At 54.9% G+C, this 24,922-nt stretch overlaps 2 protein-coding genes across 2 annotated transcripts; both read right to left on the reverse strand.

Annotated features, from left to right (window-relative positions):
* Window positions 1–336: 336 nt before the first annotated feature.
* LOC122392500 (uncharacterized protein K02A2.6-like) lies at window positions 337–2,052 on the reverse strand. Its single transcript, XM_043387420.1, has one exon. The coding sequence runs from the start codon at window positions 2,050–2,052 to the stop codon at window positions 337–339; it is 1,716 nt and encodes a 571-aa protein (XP_043243355.1).
* A 6,492-nt stretch (window positions 2,053–8,544) lies between these two features.
* On the reverse strand, window positions 8,545–10,623 carry LOC122392513. The gene has a single exon (XM_043387442.1). The coding sequence runs from the start codon at window positions 10,621–10,623 to the stop codon at window positions 8,545–8,547; it is 2,079 nt and encodes a 692-aa protein (XP_043243377.1).
* Between the last annotated feature and the right edge of the window lie 14,299 nt (window positions 10,624–24,922).

The raw sequence follows: 24,922 nt of genomic DNA on the forward strand, positions 1-24,922 counted from the left end.
TACTGTTGTGTTTCGGTCGGTCCGAATGAAAGAGTTGTATTTAATGAGTTAAACGAGATTTATTCCGAGCACTCTTTCCTGAGTCGTTACGTTAATCACCAAGTAAACAAACGTAATGGCGTGCGTCGTCTCTGCCTATCCGCGCCAGTCTTGTCGACCGGCGGGCCCAATCAGCTGGCGGCGGCACGGGCGCACTCAGCTACGGACCGGGGCAGGCGGCGGCGACACGGGCGCACTCAGGCCTCGGGCACGAGCCGGGGCGGCGGCACGGGTGCGCTCGTGCGCCAGAAACACACGACAACACACCATCTCCCCCCAAGACGACTGCGGTCGTCTTCACTGCGGAGAATAGGTCACACCACCCCAGCGCACGGACAAGCGATCGGGGGGCTGGCGCGCACGGCTGCTCCGGCGCAGCGGGGGCGGCCGCGGTGCGGCTGCTCCGACGGTGGCGGGGACGGACTCGCCGGGCGTTGCGCCATCTGCGGCCGCGCGGGGCGGCTCAGCGGCGGGTGGCCCTCCAGTCTCAAGCAGTGGCCGGTAGGGACGGAGGAATCGCCGATTCCGCCAGAGGACTCTTCCGCTTCCCGTCTTCACCAGGTAGGTGCGGCGCTGCCCGACACCGACCACTACACTGGGGCGGTCCCAGCGGCCGGTGTCACTGTCTTGGATGTCAACACGGCTGCCGATGCGCATCTGGGACAGGGGACGGGCCGTCCCGTCATGGCGGGTCGTCGCCGCCTCCCGGTTCACAGCGGCCTTCAGCTCACACTCAGCAGCAGCGCGCTGCCACTCGGGCGCGAACGCACGGTGGTGGGTCGGCACACACGACCGGATCGGGTGTCCGAACAGCACCTGCGCCGGAGACCGTCCGTCCGCGCGCGGCGTGTTCCTTAGCTCCAGCAGTCCCCGGCTCAGCTGCTCGTCATCCAGCCGGCCGCCAGTGGACGCCGTGATGATGAGCTTTTTCACTGTTTTTACGGCCGCCTCGGCGTGGCCGTTAGACCTCGGGTAGTGTGGGGACGATATTTCGTGTCGCACCTCCCAGCGGCCCAGGAAGCGGCGCAGAGTTCCAGACGTGAACTGCGGTCCGCCGTCCGTGCGCAGAACTGTCGGTACTCCAGTCTGGGCGAACAGCGCGCGCAGCTCGCGGGTCAGATGCTCTGCCGATGCAGTCCGAGGGCAGATGGTCACGTACGGCCAGCCGGACAGTCGGTCTGCATACACCAGATACGTCCGGCCGGCGACATGAAAATAGTCCGCCGAGACCGACTCGAACACACGGCTCGGCTGGTCGTCTTCCCGCCACAGCGGCTCGTTGGCGTGGCTCGGCACCAGCTGCCGGCAGCGCGGGCAGGATGACACCACGTTGGTGACGTCACGGTCGATACCCGGCCAGTACACGCAGAGGCGGGCGCGGCGCTTTGTTCTCTCGATGCCCTGGTGCGACTGGTGCAGGCGGTCGAGGATGTCTCGTCGGAGGCGGGCAGGGATTACCAGCCGGGGGCCGTACACGATCAGGCCACCGTCCAGCGCCAGCATGCCCCGCACGCTCCAGTACGGTCGAACAGCGGGGGGCACCTCGTGCCGGTGCTCTGGGAATCCGTGCAGAATTGTCTCTCGCAGGGACTCGTACTCGGGGTCGCGGTCGGCGGCGGCTCGGATCCTCTCCAGGCTGGGATCTACGAGCGGCGCCAGGCGCGCACCGTCCTCTCTCTTCTCTCTTCTGCGCGGTCGCGGACCGCGCCTTAAGGCGCGGCCGGCGGGGGCGGGTCGGTGGCGACCTGCACCCGCCCCACTCTCTTCAGATAACTGATGATGTGTTGGGCCGGCCCCGAGAGCACTTCCGCCAGGGTCGGACAGTGCCCCCAGAAGCCGGCCCTCGCCGCCACGTGTGCAGGGCACCCGGCCAGGAGGTGCTCCACGTCCTCCTCCTCCTCGCCGCAGGCTCGGCAGGTCGGGTCTTCGACCAGGCCGAGGCGATGAGCTGTGGCTCGCACCAGTGGGCAGTAGCCGGTGCGAAGCTGTTGTTGTTGTTGGTTTTCCCTCCATCCGCGGCAGAGCCGCGGTGTAGCTTCAGCTCTGGAGGGCCCTGAAGGCGGCCACCAGGGCCGCCACCGTGTCGCCGCGCCTGACCTCCTCCACCGTCGGCAGTATGTTGCCGACCGCCGGGATTCTGAGGCGAACCCCCATCAGTCCCGGGCAGGTCAGCAGGATGTGTCGAGGTGTGTCGGCTTGCTCGCCGCACAGCGGGCAACGAGCTGCAGGGCAGTCGAGGTTCCTGCACTGTGGGCAGTCCGCAGATGGGTTTCGTCCGATGGAATGGAGAAACTGCGCCGAGCCGCTCCAGCGCCCAGTGCGGATCTGGTGGACGTCTACTGCTGTCGTCCTGTCCATGTTGGTGAGAGGTGGTGGCCATCTTGCACCCATAAGCTCTCTGTACCACCCCGTTGCGGCTTTGCGGTCGGGGTCCGGGTATGTCGGCCTGTCCCTTGCGGCGCGGTCTCTGGCGGTGCGGACTGCCGCTCGGTAGATGGTGTCTACATCGAGCATGACGTCTTCTTGTGCCAGCGTCGCAGCCTCGTTTGCCAGGGCGTCGGCGGACTCGTTCTCTGGGATCCCGCAGTGGGATGGAACCCACTGGAGGGTGACCGTTCGGTCTCCGGCGGTGAGCTCCAGTAGCTGCTTCCATATGGCAGCGCCTCTGGCCGAGCGCTGTGCCGACGGACCCTCTCTCAGCGCCGCTATCGCCGACAGCGAGTCGGTACATATAACGACTGGTTCTGGTGCGTCCCGCTGGTGTTCCAGGATGTGGTCCAGCGTCACCTGCAGGGCGACCATCTCCGCTCGAAAGCTGGAGCAGAGTGTGCCCGCTGGGACACGGAGCTCGGTGCGGCTGTCATCAGCTCCGACGATGAGGGCGCCAGCCCCCCCGCGGAGGATCCCGCCGCTCGACGAGCCGTCGGTCCACGCCCACGTCGCGCACTGCGTCATGGACGCCAGGTGATGGAGCGCCGCGTCTCTCTTCGTGGACCTCGCCGCACCGGCGGGCAGCGCGCCAATGCTCAGGTTGAAGGTGATCTTGCCGGTGGGCGTCCACGGTGGCGGTCGCTCTGGTAGTAGGGCCTCAACCGGCAGCTCGACCCGTAGCTCCCGCAGGGCCTCCCGGCCTACTTGGCGCCACCCCGTGACCAGCTTGAGGCGCTGAGGGGGGTCAGCCATGGCGACCGCTCGGAGGGGGTCCTCTGGCGGGAGCGCGGCAGCCTTCGCGAACATACGCGCCGCTAGCGCAGTACGTCGTGCCGCGACAGGCAGCATGCCAGCCTCGGCCGTCACACCGTGGTGTGGTGCGGAGTGTATGCAGCCCGTGACGATCCTCGCCACGGCGCGCATCTCCCGCTCCAGGATCTCGATGTTGGACTTGGACACTGCCGGCAGCCAGGCAGCAGCCGCGTGCTCTATCGCGCCGCGCACGTAGCCGTTTGCGACGGCGCGCAGCTGCTGTTCTTGCAACCCCCAGCTGCGGCCGGTGAGACGTCGGAGTTGGGCCGCTCGGGGCCGGACGCGCCGACGGAGACTTCTGCAGTGCGGGCCGAAGCTCAGCGTCCTGTCTAGCGTCACTCCCAGAAGTTTCAGCTCAGGTCCCCCTTCCACCAGTTGACCCGCCACGTGGATGTGACAGTCGACGGCGTCTCGGGGGTTCTGGGAGAGGACGAGCAGCTGCGTCTTCTGACCCGCGACCTCCATCTTACTCCGGCGGGCCCACTTCACGAGCGTGTTGGCCGCCAGCTGCGCCCGGTCCCGGGCCACGGCGATGGAGTTGCCGGCGCAGAGCGTCGAGGTGTCATCGGCGAACATGAATGGGGTTGTGCCGGGCAGGGTCTTGAGCGTTGCTACGAGCGGCGCCGACCATAACAGAAACAGGGTCGGAGAGAGGACACTGCCTTGCGGCAGGCCCGCCCTGTACACGCGCTCGCCACTCTTCGTGCCGTTGACTTCGACACAGGCCCTCCGGTCTCGAAGAAATGCCCACACCCAGGTGTTGTAGCAGGCCGGGATTCCCAACTCTGCAAGACGCGCCCTCAGAAGACGGTAGTCGACCCGGTCGTGTGCGCGGGAGAAGTCGTATGCCACAAGGACATACTTCTGGGCTGCTTCTCCGTCCGGGACTTGACGTCTTGATGGCGGGCACGGCTTGAGCTGCCATCCATCTTGGACCTGCTGAGTTAGCCGGGCGACGACATCCTCGACGCCCCGCTTCTCGCGGAATCCGACTTGTTCAGGTGGGATCATGTTGCGTTCGGCGGCGAGGTGTGACAGGCGGGTCGCGATCACCCGCTCGGCCAGCTTGGCTACGTGGGACGTCAGCGCGATGGGCCGGTAGCTCGCGATCTTCCTTGGGTCCTTTCCCACCTTGGGAATGGGCACTATAACAGCGCGCCGCCATTCCCGCGGGACCACGCCGGACTGCCACGAGCTATTGATGAGGTGAAGGAGGACTTCGCGCGCTCTCGGGCCCAGGTGCTTGATGTGCTCATTACACAGGTCGTCTGGGCCTGGCGACTTCTTGAGTTGCGCCTGCGAGATCTGTCGCGTCAGTTCCTCCTCGGAGAACGGTGAGCAGTAGCCGGACTTCCGCCCCCAGCACTCATGGCACGTCTTGACGTTGGACGCCTTCAGTCTGGTTTTGGTGTCGCGGTCCACCTTCCGGTCCCGCACCTGCTTCGATACGGTCGCATAGGTGCGGTTGAATGCGTTCGCCTTGTCCCGGTCCGACACGAGCGTCCGGTCGCCATCTTCCATCGACTCAGCGGCTCTGTGCTGGTCGTCGGAAGCACCCTCCCACATCTTCAACGTCTTGTGGACGCGGCCGAGGCTCTGATGTTTGTTGAGGGTGGTGGAGACATATTCTCTGAACTGTCTCTGGGAGACACGTCGTTCCACAGATGCTGCTCTGCGTTTTGCCTCCACCCAGCGTTCCTTGGCCGAACGGTCCCCGCTTCTCAGGTCCTGCCGCGCCGCGCGTCTGGCGTCGACCGCCTCCTTCAGCTCTGGATCCAGGGCCCATGGTCGTGGCCGGTTGCGTGCTCCCCGAGGGATGTGACGCACGCTTGCTTCTTCCAGCGCTTGGTGGAATCTGGTGGCCAGTTCCTGAACGGACTCGTGCTCCGGGCCCGCCTCCGCAAAGGCAGCCTCGCACTCCTCCTGGAACGTCAGCCAGTCCGCCTTCTTGAACGACCAGCGGGTCTTCCGGATCATCTTCGGAGGCGCACCGCCGGTCCGGATCTCCAGGAGCATCGGGAGATGGTCGCTGCCCAGGTCGGGGCCAATGCTCCACTTGGTCCGCCGCGCTAGGGACGGACTGCAGAACGCCGCATCCGGTGCTGTCTGGCCCCCGGAGCGGTAGCTGGTAAACGTCGGTCGGCCGTCGTTGAGGGTCGTCCAGCCGATAGAGTCTAGCCAGGTCGCTATCCTCTCGCCGACTTCGTCCGCTTCGTCGCAGTCCGCGTCCCACAGCGGGTGGTGGGCATTGAAGTCACCGGCGACGATGGTGCTGTCGCCGCTGGGCAGGTGTGTCGGGTCGAACAGGTCTTGTCTCTCATCCGACTCATCTGAGCGGATGGGCGGGCGATAGATGTTGATGAGGTCGAGTTCGAGGGGTCCCAGGATGCGCACGCCGCATATCTCGGTGGTGTCGTCCACACCGGGCTTGAAGGGGCCGTCCAGGACCGTGAAGTTGCGACTGTCGCGGACGTACATTGCGACGTCTCCTCCTTTCACGGGGCCGTCGTTTCTTCTGCCTCTTGTGCGGCGTGTTACGACCGGGGGTTGGAAGCCGGGTATCCTTGGAGCCGTCTTAGGGAATTGGCCCTCTTGTATCGCGATGACGTCGACTTGCGCCTCGGAAAGCCAGGGGGTTAGCTCCGCGATCTTCGGGCGGAGGCCCTCCGCGTTCCATACCATGACGGTGAGGAGACTTCTCCTGGCGCAGTTGCGACGGTATCTGCGGTTGCGGGCTCGACGGCGATGGCGGTTACCCCGGCGACCACCTTGCGCCTCCCCGCCGCCGTCGGTCACGGCGGGGGGCGCGGCCCGGTCGCTAATCATTCAGCATGCCGAGCCGCGCGACGCGCGGCTCCAGGCCTGCCGATGGGCGTAACGCTGCCCCCAGAGCGGAAGAATCGGGAGGGTGTCCACGTAGGTGATGAGTCCACAACGGGTGGTGAGATCGGCGCGACGACACGGCGGCAGCCAGATGGGTGGCCGCCGCCAGGAGCCCCCACGGAGAGGGCGCTTTGGAGACCGTTTTGTTCCGGGCCGGGGGAACCGGTCCGGTGCCGACGTCGGGCTGACCCTCCGTCGACTCTGCTGCCCACCGCGAAGAGGCGGCCTCCACCAGGCAGCCGGTGCGAAGCTGGGACAGGGTGGCCTGGCCCCACCTGTCCAGCTCATCGTGGCTCGGAGTAGGTTCTCGATGTGGGTGCCGCTGCGCCCTTGCGGAGGCCAGCTCCGATGTCCAGCGACGGATGGCTGTCCGCGCGCTGGAGAGGTCGATCGGGGCCTCCTCTTGAGCGCAGTCGGCGGCGGCTTGATTGGCGAGGCGGTCGGCTGCCTCGTTGCCGGCGAGGTCGGCGTGGCCCGGGACCCAGTGCAGGGTGATATCCTTCCCTGCGGCTGTCAGCGCGTCTATTAGGCCCCAGACGCGCTGACCGATGGCCGACTGTTGGTCGTCCGGGCCGCGGCTAAGTAGCTGGAGCCCCGACCGGGAGTCTGTGCAGAGCAGCACTCTCTTGATGAGTGCTTTAGAGGGGGCCGGTAGCTCATGGAGACACGTCAGGGCCTCCGTCATTGCCACCAGCTCCGCCCTCATACTGCTGCACACTCGACCGGCCGGTGCCACGCACTCTATTGTGCGTCCCTCGCGGTGAAGCTCCAGGATCGCTCCACCGCCGCCTTGGATGGTGCCTTCCTTGGCGGATCCGTCCGACCAGATGGTACAGTCTGGATCGGGGACGAGGGCCAGCGCCGCTAACGCCGCCTCCTTTCTCTTTTCCGGCAGGTCTGTCCTCCTTGTGGGCTGCGGCAGGTCCAGCACGAAACGGACGGCGTCTCCACAGTGGTGCCAGGGTGGTGCGCCCTGGTAAAGTGCCAGGGGCTCCACTGGGAGGTCGCTCAAGCCCGCCCTGTCGCAGACCCACCTACCGACCCGACGGAAGCATGGCTTGAATGAGAGGGTCGCGTCTTCGTCTGCCGGTGGCGGCGGTGGCAGACCCGCCTCTTCGGCAGACGTCACCGCGCGCCTCCATGCCTCGTGGGCCCGGTAGCGGAGTCTCGGTGGTGGTGTCTTGTCCAGTAGGTTGCGAGCGGGGTCTCCCGGAGGTAGACGGACTATGCGCGCGTACTCGCCGGCTGCTAGCTCCTTGGCACGGAGTGATAGCGGAGGGAGGCCTGCCTCCGCCACCAGGGTCTCCTTATCCGTGAGCTTGATGGCGCACCGTCCTCCATCTGCTGCTCGGCGTGCAGGGCTGCGATCACAGCCGCGTGGAGCGTGTCCTCTGCTTCCTCTGAGGCCTCGTCATCGGCGGTCGGGTCACTGGTTGGAGCGCGTGACAGCGCGTCTGGTATCTGGTGCTCGGATCCTTTCTGCCAGCTGGCAGTGAAGGAGTATGGCGTCAGCTTCTCACGCATCCTTTGCAGGCGAGGATTTTCGATCTCACTCAGCTGCTTCTGGTTCAGAATCGGTACCAGCGGCCGATGATCGACGATCAGTGTGAATTGCGGCAGGCCGGCGAGGTAGATGTGACATTTCCGGCACGCCCACAGCACGGCGGCCAGCTCGATCTCCACCACGGCGTATCGTGACTCGGTGTCCGTGAGGAACCGGGAGCCGCAGTGCACGAGCCGCCAGTCGTCGCCGTGTCGCTGAAGCAGCGCGAAACCGAGTCCTTTGGTCCGGGCGGCGTCCGTCTGCAGTATAGTTGGCAGGCTCAGATCGAAGAACGCCATCACGGGTGGCGCGGCCAGCACTGCTTTGACTTGCAGAAAGGCCGCCTCGTGCTGAGCCGTCCAGCTCCAGAGATGGCGCGCCTTCAGTAGGTCTCGAAGCGGCTGGGCGGCGTGTGCGAGCTCCGATGACAGGCCACCGAGCTGGTTCGTCAGACCCATGAACGATCGCAGATCGGTCACGTTCTCGGGCCTCGGGAAGTCGGCGATGGCTCGAAGCTTCTCCCCATCTGAGGTGTATCCGTCCGGCGTGATACGGTAGCCGCAGTAGTTCACCTCGTGCCTGGCGAACACGAATTTCTTGGGGTTCAGAGTGATACCGCGTTCCTCACAGCGCTGCACCACGGCGAGGACGTGCGCTAGATGGTCCCGGTAGGTGGCGTCGTACGCCAGCAGGTCGTCCACCACCTTCACCGTGTTCGGAATATCACCGAGGGCCGTGTCACCGCGCCGGTTGTATTCATCCCCGGCGGACACGCACCCCTGTGGCGCTCGCAGGAATTTCATACGGCCCCAGGGCGTGATGAAACACGTCAAATCTTAAGACGGCTCGGCGAGCGGTACCTGGAAGTACCCCATGGCAGCGTCCAGTGTCGTCATCCAGCGGCTGCCGGCCGGGATGTCGGCCACAGCGTCGTGCGGAGGCCGTACTGGGTAGGTAGGCCGCTTTACGAACCGGTTCAGCCGGGTCAGATCGACACACAGTCGCACTCCGGACGGCCGCTTGGCGACAGCGACCATCGGGTGGCACCACTCGGTGGCGTAGTCCACTGGTGCAATGACACCACGGGCCTGCAGTTCGTCCAGCTGGGCCTTGATATCCGCTCTCCAGGCGTACGGCACTGGACGGGCGGCGGTGACGGCCGTTGGAGTGGCATCTTCACGCAGCTCGATTACCATCGATCCTCCGTCCATCTCCCGCAGCGGACCGTCCGAGCTGAATACCCGGGGGTAGTGGGTCACGATCGCGGCTGCATGGGCGGCTATTATCTCGTCAGACGGGTCGCCGTCCTCCTCCCATGTCGGCAAGCACGTTGCCGGCGACGGCGCGGCGTTGCCGGCGGCAACCGCCACGGGCGCCACCGTCGGCGTGTCGGTTATCGTAGATGTCGCTACCTGTCGACCATCTGTTTTGTGCTGCGTCGCGTTCGGGATCTGGGCAGGGAAGTCCGCCGGCAGGGTCCCCAGGGCGACCGAATCGAACCAGCTGAGCAGTGTCCCCGTCAGTCCGCTGATGACGTAGACGGTAGCGTCAGCGGAGCGGTCACCCAGCCTCAGCGCTGCGCCGAACGCTCCGAGACAGTCGAGCGGGCGCTGTCCAACGGCGGTGAAGTTGGCCCGGTGGTCGGTCTCCAGTTGGGAGAGATCGATGCCGATCGACCGAGCCACGGCGTCGCCCATGACTGTTGCTTCAGCTCCTGTGTCCGGCGTGCATTTCAGCGTGCTGCTCCCGGCCTGGTGCATCAGCTGAATCTCGACTGTAGGCGCGGGACGAGTACAGACTCCGCTGATATGTATGTCCGCGATGACTCGCTGGATATCTCGCCCGTGCGGCCCTCGCCGGGCGCTGTGCGCCGGCGGGCCGCGGGCGGGGACCGGCGGGGTGCCACCGGCTGGAGCAGCGACGGTGTGGTCCGACGGCACCGGGCGGCAGACCGCTGCAAAGTGTCCCAGTTCGCCGCACGCTCGACAGATGGCGCTGGCGGCGCGGCACGTGTCTGGGTCGGCGTGTGGCCGGCGGCCGCACGTTGGGCAGCGCTGGGCCGACCGCTGCCGGTCGGAGGTCGCGGCGGCGGCAGGGGCGGCACGTAGCCGGCTGCGACCCCGCCTGTAAGCTGACAGGCGTGCCACTGAGTAGCCCTCGCTGCCGCGCAGGTCTTCACATGTGCTCCGTGAATTTTCACTCGCGCGACAAATGTCCACTGCGCGTTTCAGCGTTAGCTCGGGCTCCTCAAGCATACGCCTCACAGCGTCTTCGTCACGCGCACCACAGACAATGCGATCACGAATCTGTGAGTCACTGCAATGCTCGCAGAGGTCACAAAATGAAGCGAGCTCCTTTATTTCGTACAGGAACTCGTCGAAGCGTTCGCCTGGCTCCTGCACGCGCCCGTAGAACTCTCTGCGGTCCACCAGCACATTTCTTTGCTTCCGCAGGTGACCCTCCATGGCGTTCATGACGGTGTCCGGGGTCGCGTCCTCAGTCAGGTCGAGCCCGAAACGGATTACTCGGTGCCAGTCTTCGTCTAGCAAGCTTAGCAGCGCGGCGCGCTGGCCCTTCACGTGTAGTTCACCGGCTCCGGTCAGCAGAAAATAGCCCTTCACCTTCTCCGTCCATACGGTGAACTCACGAAGTAAGGCTGAAGAGGTCAGGTACGGAGCCGGGGTCGCCGAAGCCGGCAGGCGGACGGCTGGGCGGGCGGTGGTGGAACGGCCGTCAGCGCCTCGCTCAGCCCCCGCCGCGTCGGTAGTCGTGTCCGTTCCCATTCCCGTGGAGAGCTCCCTTGACATCAAGCTCTCCATCATGCTCGTCAGGCGCTCCTCACGCTGGGCTGATAGCTCGGCCTGCCTCCGCAGCAGGGCCGATAGTGTCTGCACCTCACTCTCGTTCTCACTCATGTCTATATACTTTAAAACTCAATCACTTAATAATCACAATACCGATCGCGCCATGTTGTGTTTCGGTCGGTCCGAATGAAAGAGTTGTATTTAATGAGTTAAACGAGATTTATTCCGAGCACTCTTTCCTGAGTCGCTACGTTAATCACCAAGTAAACAAACGTAATGGCATGCGTCGTCTCTGCCTATCCGCGCCAGTCTTGTCGTCCGGCGGGCCCAATCAGCTGGCGGCGGCACAGGCGCACTCAGCTACGGACCGGGGCGGGCTGGCGGCGGCACAGGCGCACTCAGGCCTCGGGCACGAGCCGGGGCGGCGGCACGGGTGCGCTCGTGCGCCAGAAGTTCGACCGTCGCCTGGATGCGAGCAGTGCGGCTCCGTGAGGTGCCCGGCCGCGTTGTGCCGTGTGTGCCGAGAGGAGGCTGACACTCCGCGGCACGTCCTGCTGCGCTGTCCGGCGCTGGCGGGGCGCCGCCTGGCACGAGTGGGCACGATCCACCCTACGGTGACCGAGCTACAGGACGACGGCGTGGTGGCGGCTTTGGCCGCCGGCTTTCGAGCCCAACTGAGCCGTCTGGCTACGCCCCCCTAGGGGGGGCCGGAGGGAACAACAACAACAACAACAACAACAACCTCATCTTACACATTTGATTTTATTTGGCCCAATCGCTCTGGAATTTCTCAAACTCCCTGACCGGTCAGTGAGTTTGCAAACTCCCTAGTGAATTTGCAAAGTCACTGATGGCTCAGGGAGTTTGCAAACTCACGGATTTCTCAAACTCCCTTTAACATATATATATATATATATATATATATATATATATATATATATATATATATATATATATATATATATATATATATATATATATATATATATATATATATATATTTGAGAAGCTCGGAAGCAGATTATTAGATAGGCAGGTTTCATTGAACAAGACGGATAGCTGCATTTATGACCTTTTTGTGTAGGGATTCGATGTTGCGAATCAGTCTCTTGTCATCTTCTTTATGCTGAAAGAGAATCGCTCCGAAACTCATGAGAGAAAGACAAATAAAACTTGTGCGCCAGACGTTTCGTGTTGCGTAACACATTCTCAATGACATTACATTATTAACCCTCGCCCGTATAGGGAAGGGGGGTCGAACGGACCCCCCCCATGGTTTTTCGCAAATAACTCGCGTAAAAAGCGGCCGATCGCGACGAAACTTTCAGTACCCTCGCATTCATCAATTTTACGCCTACCCTGAAAATTTCATGACCCTGACCCAAATGACCTTTGACCTGTGACCTACATTTCGAGACCATGTTTGGCCGGAATCGCGATTCGGCGTATGTCGGCTCGCATTAGCCGCGCGTTTGCAGTCTTTTCGTGGTTTCAAGCGTTCAAACATGTGATATGCTGTTGCCCCCATGCATTAGGGTGGGTGTCAAGGTCACCTGAAGGTCAGGTCAGGTCATTGACCTTTGATGACCTTTGTTCACTTTTTCGAGTTTTACATGTTTCTAGACCAGTTTTTGGAGCTGAATTCGAATTTAGCAACCATATGAACATTTACGAAGTAGTTTTGGTGCCTTCGTAACATGTTACGAAGCTGTTAGAGGCGGTTGCCACCTACTACGAATACCCTTACTGGTTGACCTGACCTGACCTGACCCGACCTGGCCTAAATGCATGAAGAAGACATCATCTGTGATCAAAACGAACATGATATTCGTAATCAGCACCCCGAAAAACCCCATAGCAGCCACACTTTACGACGTTCTAACAGGTCCCGATTTTCCCGACTTTTGGGTCATTGACCTGACCTGCAAGGTCAACCAATGACCTAGGACCTTAAAATTGGGTAGCATCGGCTTCTTCTCGTCACGGGCAACACGCTCGTTTTTTTTCCGCGAAGCTCTAGCTCGATCAGGGGCGAAACGGCAAGGGGGGTCCAACGGACCCCCCCCTTATACGTTCGCGGCTGGAAAAAAAAACACCAATACGGGCGAGGGTTAATATGTGCGATGGTGCTTTTTGCCATGATGAATAGATATAAATATGTAAAAATGATCAATAACATGGCAGAAATGTAAAACTTTTATTGTAAAGTAGGCCAAATATGAGAATGAGCTTTCGCTTTACAGCATCATCATGAATCTGATGATGCTGTAAAGCGAAAGCTCATTCTCATATTTGGCCTACTTTACAATAAAAGTTTTACATTTCTTCCATGTTATTGATCATTTTTGCATATTTACATTACATATTAGGCATAGTACACATGATGCAAGGTTAAGTATATATAAATATAATGAACTACATGTTGAGTATTTTACATTTTACATTTTGCAAAGGCACAGAGCATCATGAATGTATCAGGAAAAGGACAAAATCGTTTGAATATTAGCTTCTCGGTCACGTGCGCTAACGGACCCTATAGTGCTGCTCTAGGGGGTCTATTTAGTTATTTATTTATTTCACATCGTGAGGCAATTCCACCGCATGCAGTGGCTATTCCATGCCTCGAGTCAGTTGTGTAATGAAGAATACTGATCTCAAACATGCACTCATACGTACCAAGATACAATCATAGAGTCGCACCGCATCAGGGATTTCAGTCGGCGCGCTCTAACTGCCGGAGATGGTCCCTCAGTTTACGCTTAAACGCTGAATGACTCAGACCACGACGACTGACCGACAGCTCATTGTACCGCAGTGAACATGAAGCGACGCCGTCCCGACTCAGATCGAATGGCGGGAATGGCAAGTAACTCACTCTGTCGTGTTTCCCTATCACTTACGCTGCGCCTGGTAACTAGGTTTTGGGCCAGGTGTTGTGGTTCGGAAGTCGTTAATATCTTGTTCAGCACAGTCATGTTATGATACCTGAACATGCTGTCTACGCTGAGCCAGCCCAGGTGATCTATGACATCGCTGATACTGTCGAATTATACGGGTCATACGGGGGTCATATAACAGTAGTAGGTACACCGCTGGCATTAACTTGTCGGTTACTTGCGGGGTCCATCTTGCGAATGTAAATCGCTTGAAACACGGTTAGTCGTCGAGAATCGTTCACCTGTTTCAATATCGTCAAGTTTTCTGTGATGTCTTTTCTGGTTAGTCGGTCATTTGGGTGCTGGCTGTCGTTGTGGGTCAAGATGCCGCCATGCTGCAGGTGCATTGTCACGCGTCTGCTGATGTTAGTTGTTGTTTGGCCAATGTAACCATGGGTGAAACTTTGACATCACCATTGGGGTCCCAAACGTCCATGAGGGCCTCCATTTAGTGGGGGCCTCCAAGCAATTAGGGGCCTCCAATTGCGGAAGCGGTAATTTACGAGCCACGCCAGGGCCTCCTCTAAGAAATTTTCACTGGGGGACCAGAGGCTCAGAAGCCAAACCTAGGGTACCCCCAAATCCAGTTTTATCATCGGATTTAGGCCACTTATTTTTCGTCACAGCCTGGATGCCATGAATTTTTTTTTTAATATTAACCCGCGCCCTGCTGGGGGTCCTGGATTTCCACGCCCTGCTGCGGGGGGTGTGTTTGAACACCCCCCCCCCCTTGTAACTCGGCTCCTGGGCCACGTAGCGATACGCGGAAGGCGGCGTTCGAAAGAGCGTAAAAAATAATGACGAAATCACTTCGGTCAATTTTTTGGTCAGGTCAAAGGTCAGGTCACCAGAGGTCATTGAAGGCAAAATTTCGCCGATTTCCAGGTCGAATGTCGAAAACTTCCAAGAAGCCAACGCATAACTCGGGAACCAATAGACCTACAGCGCCGCGGAAAAGCGCATTCGATAGCCCTAATAACACCCTTTCTGAGCAATTCTCTCAGATTTGACCTAACGTCAACGGTTTTGCCTGCAGGGGGGCAAAAACTGCAAAAATAGCCGATTTTTTTCGGAAACAGTTTTTCTGCAATAACATTTGACCCAAGCCTTGTACGAGCTTACTTTTACCGGCATCGTGTTCCTCTCGTCAAGACGCATCGAATGAACTTTAACTTGACCTTGAAAGGTCAACTTAAAAATTTGACCTCAGGTCAAGGTCATGACCTGACCGGAAAGGGTCATGTTGCACATCAGTCGATCCTTATCGTCGAGCTGAACACATCTAAGGCGTTTTCATCGCTCTAGTATGCCTCTATCAAAAGGTATTTGCGAAAAACTGTTAGATACCATTCGTGACCTAAGATGACCTCAGGGCATAAACAAGGGTCACGGACACCATTTTCATGTTCAGTGTGTCTAAACCACTTGTAATTCGGTGTTTGGGAGTGTTTATAATGTCTTTCATCCAAAAGAGGCGCATTTCAATTTTCTCCCATTGACTGATAATGGGGAGGTCGCAAAATTGACCTGACCTTAGGTCATCGATATCAAAATTCTGAGATATACATTTTTTACATGCTATTGCTCTTAGCATTCGCTGAAAGTTTCAAAACGATCGGTCACTGGGTGTAGCTATGACAGACATTGAAACTTTTTATGAGATGAGGTCACTTCAAGTGACCTGGTGACCTGACCTTGAATGACCTTGGTCTGAAATGTTCGTAACATGTGTAGAATTGAGGTATGATGTTGGGGGTGTTCAAACACCCCCCAGCAGGGCGCGGGTTAATAAAGAAATGGTAGTTCACCTGACCCATACTGGTGGATCCAGGCCAGCAGGGTGACATTGTATGTAAATATCCCCCGCGGCGTCCGAAATCGATGCAAATTTCTGGCTTCTTTACTTTCGACGATAAAACAAAATGTCTTTATTATAGAAAAAAGAATTTAATGGCACAGTATTGCGCAAGGAATCTAACCAATACCCCAGAAAGTGTGAGGCTTAACCCTCGCCCGCACCTGGGGGGAGGGTTGCCATCCCCCAAGTTAGTTCTTTCTGCTCTACACTGAACATTTTTAAAGCTAGAAACCCGGTGTTTGGATAGCTGCTTTTCTATCTTTTCTCAGCGTCCACTTTGAAAATTTCAAGTTTCTGTGGCTTTGGGGTTTGGAGATATGACCTTGTTCTTCAGGTCATGTCATGACCTAAATGAGGAATACCCAATACCTTGCGTTCAGGCTTCAGCGTTGGCTATGGGCCTTGTGAGCTTTTGACACCTTGATTTCCGCTTTTTTTTTGCCAGTCTTACCTCCCGGCTCCCACCTATCATTGAACATATTGTTCTGCGATGTACAGATGTCAGGGTCAGGGTTAAGGTCAACCTAGGTCATCTAAAATTATTTTCGTGAAGTTTCTTTGACTGCATGTTTAGTAAAAGCTTCTCAGTTCATGATCTCATGTAATAAGGACACACAACCCAATCTGTGCACACGTCAGTACATACACAGACATACACAGACACACAAACACATATCATTGACCTTGACCTAACTTGACGTGAAATATGAAATATGACCACAGCCAGCAAATTAGTGGGATAGTGTGACAAAGAGCTGTTCTAGCTGGCTTGGTAATAATGCGGCAGCGTCATCGGTATATGATAGGTTGGCCCGCTGCTTGTGTAGGTATTTTATTCGACATCACCACAATTTATTCAAACAAGATTTTAAGCTTCTCGGTCAAGAGCAACAGATTCTTTGGGAAGAGACGAATCCAATGATACCAAATTTAACCTCATCAGGTCAGTCATTGACCTTCCAGGTCAGGTCAAACTAAAGAATGTTGCTGTTTGGGGTCACCGTTGCCCGTTGGAATATCACGTGCGCTGCTCATCATATACCGATGACGCTGCCGTATTGTGGTGCCAAGCCAGCTAGAACCTCTTTGTCACACTATCCGACTAGGTTTTTGCTGGCTGTGGTCATTTCAGGTCAAGTTAGGTCAAGGTCAATGATATGTGTTTGTATGTCTGTGTGTGTCTGTGTGTATACTGATGTGTGCAGTGTGCACCGATTGTGAATGTGTCCCTATAGCATGAGATCATGAACTGAGAAGCTTTTACCAAAAATACAGTCAAAGAAACTTCACGAAAGTCAACTCAGCTTGCCTAAAACGCAATATTTTTAGATGACCTAGGCTGACCTTGACCCTGGCATCTCTACATCATCGAACAACATGTTTCATGATAGGTGGGAGGTAAGACTGGCAAAAAGGCCGAAATCAAGGTGTCAAACGCTCACTAGACCCATAGCCAACGCAGGATTTTGGGCATTTGTCAGTTGGGTTATGACATCACCTAAAGAATAAAGTCATATCTCCGAAACAAAAAACCACAGAAACTTGAAATTTTCAGTGGACGCTAAGAAAAGATAGAGAAGCAGATATACGAAACATCCGGCTTCTAGCAATCAAAATGTTGAGTGCAGAGCAGAAAAAAACTACCTGGGGGGGGGAGTGGCAACCACTGACCCCCCTCCCCCCATGTGCGGGCGAGGATTAAATAATTTGAATATCAGGAAAACAATTTATTCAAACAGGCATTCCAACAAAGTCCCGCTTTTTTATAGGTGACCTCCGATTTGTGTAGCCTTTAAGTTGCCCAGGGGGCCTCTTATTTGTAGGTATAGTACAGAGAACCTCCTACTTCGACTACTTGCACAGAGAGCCTCCTTTTTGTACATACAGCTAAGCTTCTACAGGCCGAGCGCCGGCCTCCTATTTGTGCGTACAGAGAGCCTCCTACTGTTACAGAGTCTATTTGTCTAGGGGGGCTCCTATTTGTCCAAGCGGCCTCCAATTCGTCTAGGGGGCCTCCTTTTTGTCCAGGAGGCCTCCCGTTTGTCCAGAAGTTCCCCTATTTATCCAGGGGCTTCTATTTTCCAGGGGGCCTCCTCTTTATCCAGGGGGCCTCCTACGTGTTCAGGGGCCTCCTATTTATCCAGGGGTCTTCTATTCTACCAGGGGTCTCTTATTTGTGCAGGGGCCTCCTATTTGTCTGGGGGTCTCCTACATGTCCAGGGGCCTCCTTTTTTGAAGGGCCTCCTTTTTTAAGGGAGCCTTCTATTTGTCCAGGGGGCCTCCTATTCGTACAGAGGGCCCCTAGTCCCCTATTTGTACAGGGGGCCTCCTATTTGTTCAGGGGGCCTCCTAGTTGTCCAAGGGGCCTCCTATCACCGGGCCTCCTACTTATTCAGGGGCCTCCTATTTTTCCAGGGGACCTCCTATTGGTTAAAGTAGCCTCCTATTTTCCAAGCGGCCTCCTATTTATCCAGAGGGCTCCTATTTTACGGGCCTCTTTTTTATCCAGGGGGCCTCCTATTTATCCAGGGGCCTTCTATTCATAAAGGGGGCCTCTTATTTGTCCAGAGGGCCTGCTAATTGTCTAAGGGGTCTCTTTTGTGAAAGGGGGCCTCCTATTTGTCCAGGGGGCTCCTAATTGTCCAGGGGGCCTCCTTTTTTGAAAGGGTTTTCCTGTTTGTCTAGGTCTAGGGCCTCCTATTTGTTCATAGGGCCTCCTATTTTTCCAGGGGGCCTCCTAGTTGCAGAGGGCCTCCGACTTGCCCATGGGGCCTCCTATTTGTTCAGGGGGCTTCTTATTTGTACAGAAGGCCTCCTATTTGTCTAGGGGCCTCTTATTTGTCTAGGGCCTCCCATTTGTCCAGGAGGCCTCCGATTTGTCCAGGGGACCTCCTTTTTATACAGAGAACCTTCTTCTATATGAACATCGGACCTCCATTTGTAAAGTAGCTGGTGCGTCTCGGGGGCCTCCACTATTGGGGTCCCAAAATGACAATTGGGGTCCCAAATGTTCGCATTGGGGTCCCACATGGGACCTCAAAAGTATACAAAGTTACGCCCATGAATGTAACCATTTTTAGGGAGGAGCGCACAGTCTCCTTTCTGACATGTGTAATGGTAAATTACATTGGTCATTTTCAGCGAAGAAGAGTCGTTAGAAGGGTTGTTTCGGAGTAGTAGGGATCTCGTGCTGTTGTTCTTATAGTATATCAACAGATGAATCTCTTCGCCGGGACGTTTTGCTTTGATGTTTCTGCTGATAATGTTCTTCAGTACCTTTTCGTCTGTACGGTATGATGGGGACATCTGGTTTCTGTAGTAGAGTCTGTGTGTAGTCGCGGTGTCGGATGTGGAGGCATCCTGTTGTCTATGCCGTTAGTTGAAGTAGGCAGAAATAGTGCTGTTTATTGTGGTGTCAATCAAGGTGATGGGGTAGCTGTTGTTTGCAAGTAGCTGTTTGATGTGGCTGATTTCTTTGTTGAAGAGGTCCCACGAAGAACAATGTTTCAGAGCACGGTAAACGTGCGCTCTGATAACGCTAGCTTTATATCGTTCAGGGCACGCGCTGGCTCCACTGAGGCATCGGCCGGTGTCAGTGGGCTTGCGGTATACACTGGTGACGAAGTCATTACTTGAGCTGTCAGTTGAGACGTCGAGGAAGTTTATCTTGTGACTCAGGTTTGTCTCACTCGTAAACTTCAGCCCAGAGGTTTCTTCGAGGTCACGTTTCAGCCGAGAGAGGCTGTCGAAGTCGCGTGTGTCGAGGTCACGTTTCAGCCGAGAGAGGCTGTCGAAGTCGCGTGTGTCAATGAGGATGTCGTCGATGTAGCGGCAGTAGAGGTTCGGTCGGTCGTCTCGGTCGTTCAGGACGGTATCTTCTGCAGAAACCATAAAGGCTTGAGCAAAAAGCACGCCGAGGGGGAAGCCCATGGCTATACCATCTGTCTGATAGTACAACTGGCCACTGGGTGATCGGAAAGGAGCCTGAGTGGTGCAGAGGCGTAGTAGAGAGGCCATTATGTACTCCAGAAACTCAGGAGCAGGAATGGTAGAGTTGTGGTAGGCGAAGTTGATCAAAATCTTGATAGTGCGTTCCGACACATTAGTGAAGAGGTTGGTGGCGTCTAGTGATGCTAATATGCCTCGTCTCTTAGACGTTTTCAGAATATCCACGAACTCGGCGGATGAGCGGAGAGAATAGATTGTAGGCACATACGAAGTAAGAATGTCGTTCAATTTCTTGGCCAGATAGTAGGTCGGAAGAGGTAATTGAGAGATTATAGGTCGAACTGGATTGCCTTCTTTGTGCGTTTTTATAGTACCGTAAATGTATCCGGGATTATATTCTCCTGTGATCTTTGGTAACTTATCGGTGGTCACATGCCGATTAGCTGCAGTTATTAGGTCGTTTGCCTTTTTTTTTTTAGCTGGTCCACTGGGTTTCTAGTTATCTTCTTAAACTTGCTGGTGTCGTCTAGGATGTCCTGAATCTTCCTGCTGTAATCAGCACGATCGAGGATGACAAACGTCTGCGATTTGTCCGCCCTTCTGACGCCCTTCTACCTTTACCGAAGAATAATCGGAAAACGGTACAGAAAGAGCGAGGAGCCTGTTTCCGATTATTCTCACGGAAACATTCCTTAACCGAAGAATAGTCGGAAAACGGTACCTACAGAAAGGGCGAGGAACCTGTTTCCGAATATTATCACGGAAACATACCTTTACCGAAGAGTAGTCGGAAAACGGTACAGAAAGGGTGAGGAACCTGTTTCCGAATATTCTTGGGTGAAAAATATCATTAGGTTTAGTTCTATTTTGGTCACACTCACTGACTTGTGCACAGCGGGGCAGAGTGTTTTTTTTTTCTTATGCGGCGCCAGTGAATGCGCGGCAGACGCGGCTCCCGCTGCCTCCATCCCCTCGCTACCCACGCCGCGCGTGCCCTCGGGCACTTACCGAAGGGAAGGCAATCAGCTGTTAGTTTCCATTCCGGATGGCCGTTCACGGGCACCGCACACTGCTGCGTGCGGTGTGTGCGGTGAGTCCAGCAGGCGTGGGGGTAGGGGATGGGTAGGCGGATGAATGCATCAGGAGAACGACAAAATCGTTTGAAAATTACATTTTCGGTCACGTGCGACAACGGCCCCTAGTGCTGCTCTAAGGGGTCATACGAGGGTCATATAACAGTAGTAGATACACCGCTGGCATTAACTTGTCGGTTAATTGCATTGGCACCCTGACCCGCTGTATAGGTTGCCCATAACGTTTCTGGATTCATCCTTCCCCTACTTGTCTATGGTGAGAGAGAGAGAGAGCGTCCGATAACTCCGCGTCCGTCTCTGACCCAAGGTTCGCTTCTGGTGGAAGAGACTTCAGCGGGTGGGTGCCAATGCCCAACCATTCAGACGGGCATGTAAACTTATCAAGCCATGATTTGACCGATGACCAGAAAGAACTTTTAAATTTGGGCATTAACTTCCAATTTCCCTCAAAGTTCAACTTAGAAGAAAAGAAAGCAAAATTAGAAATACTGTACGAGGACATCTGCCAACTCCAGCGACAAGACAAAATAGTCATCGACACTGATCTCAAACCACAACTCCAAGCCGAGAGCACGAAGAACCGAAGCCAGCGAACCAGACCGTTTCTTCCTCACTGCCTACGGCAAGCCGCCAAGGAACTACGTGACCACAAGGACTTTGTCGTCAGAAGGGCGGACAAATCGCAGACGTTTGTCATCCTCGATCGTGCTGATTACAGCAGGAAGATTCAGGACATCCTAGACGACACCAGCAAGTTTAAGAAGATAACTAGAAACCCAGTGGACCAGCTCAAAAAGAAGGCAAACGACCTAATAACTGCAGCTAATCGGCATGTGACCACCGATAAGTTACCAAAGATCACAGGAGAATATAATCCCGGATACATTTACGGTACTATAAAAACGCACAAACTCTGCACTTTTAGGAGCCGATGGTCTTATGATGTCCTCTGTTTTTGAATATTTTCATACCAGTTCTGCACATTGCATTCAGTAAGCGACCATACATGCAATAAAAACAGTGGGTTCTCGTGAGTAACTTTACGGAATTGAGTGAATGTTGATACGATGTTCTGCACGTAGGAGCGCAGTTATAACAAGTAGGACTTTCGTAGAGCTGTGGCACATCCATGCCCTCTGATTTTGAATATTTTCACGCATTTTATAAGAAAATGCGATTATGTTAATTACGGAGCGAGCGAAGCGAGCGTAGTCTTTCCTTAAGGCCGGAACACAGCTTTTCAGCTCGCAAATCGCGTCCCGCTTCTCTCATTGCAATGCATGGCATATTTTCAGCTCCCAACACGCAGGTCGTCTCGCTTTTCCGCCGCGAAATCACGCCGGATCCTGCTCGGAAAACACGAGCGAAACGCGAGCGAAACGCAAGCAAAATCAGTCCGGCGCGTGTTGCAAGCTGAGAAGTTGAATCTGTTTCAACTTTTCAGCTTCTCTGCTAGCGAAATGCAAGCGTAATAGCGTCAGTAACCATGGAAACCAAATAAAGCACCTTGGCTTACAGCAATTTTAGCTAAATACCGGCGTGGCCTCCTGCTTTCAGCACATCGGTATTCATTTGATTGACAATTTTATACGTATAACGTATTATATTGTTTAGTTTTTATATTTCGATGTTTAAAGAAATCTTAACACGTATCTTGTACTGCGGTCAACAAAAAATGAGGAATCGGTTGAAAAAAATCAAAAATATCCCCTTCGTACCTAATTTTCTTCAAAATCAGTAAAACATAAATATGCTTAGAAAATGGTAACTTTTACTTCCGTTCGAAAAATTATTGCCTGGCATGTAGAATTCGGGCTGAAGACAAATTTTGACATTGTGGTCCCATTGCTTAGGATGTTCAGCGTTTTCAAGAGTAATTTCATGTATTTCCGACTTCCGTACATCCATAACGACTTTGTAGACAAAACTTCTCAGAGTGGCAATGCGGGGTAATTTTGCCGGTGTTAGTGGAACAGCTTTGACGGTGCTCTCAGGATCGCTAAGCTGGAACGGCCGACTTGATAAGCAGTAGCGGCGAAACACCTTCAATTAAGGGGGGGGGGGGGCACTGCCCATTCTTTCCATGCAACATTCATAGGGCTAATGTTAAAATGGCAAAATCAAGGGGGCACGGTGCCCCGGTGCCCCCCCCCCCCGTTCCCAGTTCCGCCACCTATGTAATGATAAGGTCGTCGTACCGAGCTGGTTGGGTTTCTAGCCGTTGGCGGTGGCATTGCGGCACAGTCTGTCTCCTAGGGGCTCATCAAGACACTGCGCAAAGCAGCACGACGAAGTTGCTAGGGATCTATTCAAACCAAACTGATAGTCACATCTCCAGCTAGTTAACACTTTTAACCCTCGCCCCGTTGGGGGGGGCAATTTGGCCCCCCTGTGGTTTTTCCTAAATAGCAAGAAAACAGCGGCGCGCAGCGCCGCCAAATTTTCAGTACCTTCCCGGGCATCAATTTGACACCTTCACCCCAAATTTCAAGTCTTAGGTCACCTTAGGTCAGGCGAGGGGGGTCGTACCCGCCCCCCCTCGACCGGCGCGTATGTAGAAAACCAATAGGTCCGGCGAGGGTTAAAGGACCTTCTCCTCGATCATTGATTAAAATCAGCACAGGTTAACCCTCACCGGACCTATTGGCTTTCTACATACGCGCCGGCCGAGGGGGGGGGGGGGCGGGTACGACCCCCTCGCCGTTTCGCCCCTGGTGGAGCTAGCGCGTCGCGGAAAAAACGAGCGTGTGCGCCGTTACGAGATGCAGAGATTGGTACCCTATTTTAAGGTCCTAGGTCAACCGGTGACCTCTGAGGTCAGGTCAAGTGCCCCAAGGTACGGTTCAGTTTTTGGTGAATAGCTTTGTAAAAAACGGCCGCAGAGCCGCGATTTTGGCAGCATCGTGTTCGCCTCGCTCAGGCGCGTCGAATGATATACTTTTTGTTCGGGTCAGGTCAACTTTGGGTGTTGACCTCAGGTCAAGGTCAAGTCAGTACCCCCAGGTCACGAAGTTGGTCGAAAGAGGTCATCTCGCATATCATTCGATTCGGCAGGTCTTCTTGAGTCCATTGGTGACTTTCCCGACTCGCTAGCTCAATTTGATCAAGAGTTATTGACGAAAAACTAATATGACCTTGATGATGTCATAAATGACGTCACACAAGGTCAAAATTGCAAAAGTGACGCATCTAACCTTCCAAAGAGTGCATCAAATCACGATTCTGTGTGCTGGAGATAGTTGGAGATCGTTCCCGGCGCCAGAATAGCAGTTTTCATTTTTCCCCATTGACTTATAATGGTAGGGTCACGAAAATGACCTGACCTCATATGACCTTAAGAAAAAATTCGAGATATACAAGTTATGAGACTCATAATGGATACTAGATCCTGCAAGTTTCATTTTCCTGTGACATCTCCTCTGGCAATGAGGGCGTTGCGAAGTTGCGGCATCTGAAGACCGTGCAGAGGTTCACTTATGACGTCATAGGTCAGTGACCTGACCTGACCCAAAAATGCAGTTGGTGTCAAAAGATCCGGCTTGAATCAAAGATCAGGTATGCCAAGTTTCAGCTCTCTAACGCCAGCGTGTTTGGAGCTATCGCGAAAAAAACCCTATGGGGGCGGCACCCTCGGCACCCCTCGGCCGGCGAGGGTTAAATGTTACTTTACTTTCTATTGTAGGAAATTCCTTAAAAACAGTTGATGCCATGCCACACAGGTAGTGTGGCATGGCACATTGGAACTTAACTATATTTTGTTCAGTCAATTTTTGTATTTTAGTCAGTATTTGTTTGCCACGTATCATGGTCACAATCGGTTGTTCAGAAGTTTTTCAAGCGAATACAACACCGCTCTTGCAAATCTAACAACTGTTATCGTTCAATCTAATCTAGCAATTCATTCAATCTAATAATCCAACCTAGTAAACTACATGTTTCTCCTTTTGCGTTATGCAACTCACAGGATATACTTAACCCTCGCCCGCACATGCCATTTTCCCATCCTAGAACGCACATGGGGGGTGGGGGTTGCCATCCCCCGCGCCATTTCGTTCCTGTTGGAGATAGAGCTTCGCGGTAGAGGCCAAAAAGATTCTTTGGGAAGAGAAAAATCCAATGATACCCAGTTTTACCTTCTCAGGTCAGTCATTGACCTTCCAGGTCAGGTCAAACTAAAAAATGTTGCTGTTTTGGGTCACCGTTGGATATCAAGTGCGCTGCTCATCATATAGGTACCGATAACGATGCCGTTTTCTGGTGCCAAGCCAGCTAGAACCTCTTTGTCACACTATCCGACCAGGTTTTTGCTGCTGAGGTCATTTCAGGTCAAGTTAGGTCAAGGCTAATGATATGTGTTTGCATGTCTGTTAGTGTACGTGTGTATAGGTAGAAGGTACTAGAGAGGTCAATCGGATACCAACTTTTTGGTATACCGATACCAAACCGATACCAACTTGGTATTTGGTATTTCAAGGCGAGTGCACTTAGTATTTTGTTGGTATTATGAATCTTCACTGATGTCAAAGAGGCTGAGAATTTGGTAAAAGTTGGTATTTTCCTCATATTCCCAAGTC

The sequence above is a fragment of the Amphibalanus amphitrite genome, unplaced genomic scaffold (genome assembly GCF_019059575.1).
Source record: "Amphibalanus amphitrite isolate SeventyFive unplaced genomic scaffold, NRLGWU_Aamphi_draft 000023F_arrow, whole genome shotgun sequence".
NCBI lineage: Eukaryota > Metazoa > Arthropoda > Thecostraca > Balanomorpha > Balanidae > Amphibalanus > Amphibalanus amphitrite.

Coding starts and splice junctions, on each gene's coding strand:
- LOC122392500 (XM_043387420.1), bottom strand. CDS start 2,052: ATGGAGGGAAAACCAACAACAACAACAGCTTCGCACCGGCTACTGCCC.
- LOC122392513 (XM_043387442.1), bottom strand. CDS start 10,623: ATGAGTGAGAACGAGAGTGAGGTGCAGACACTATCGGCCCTGCTGCGG.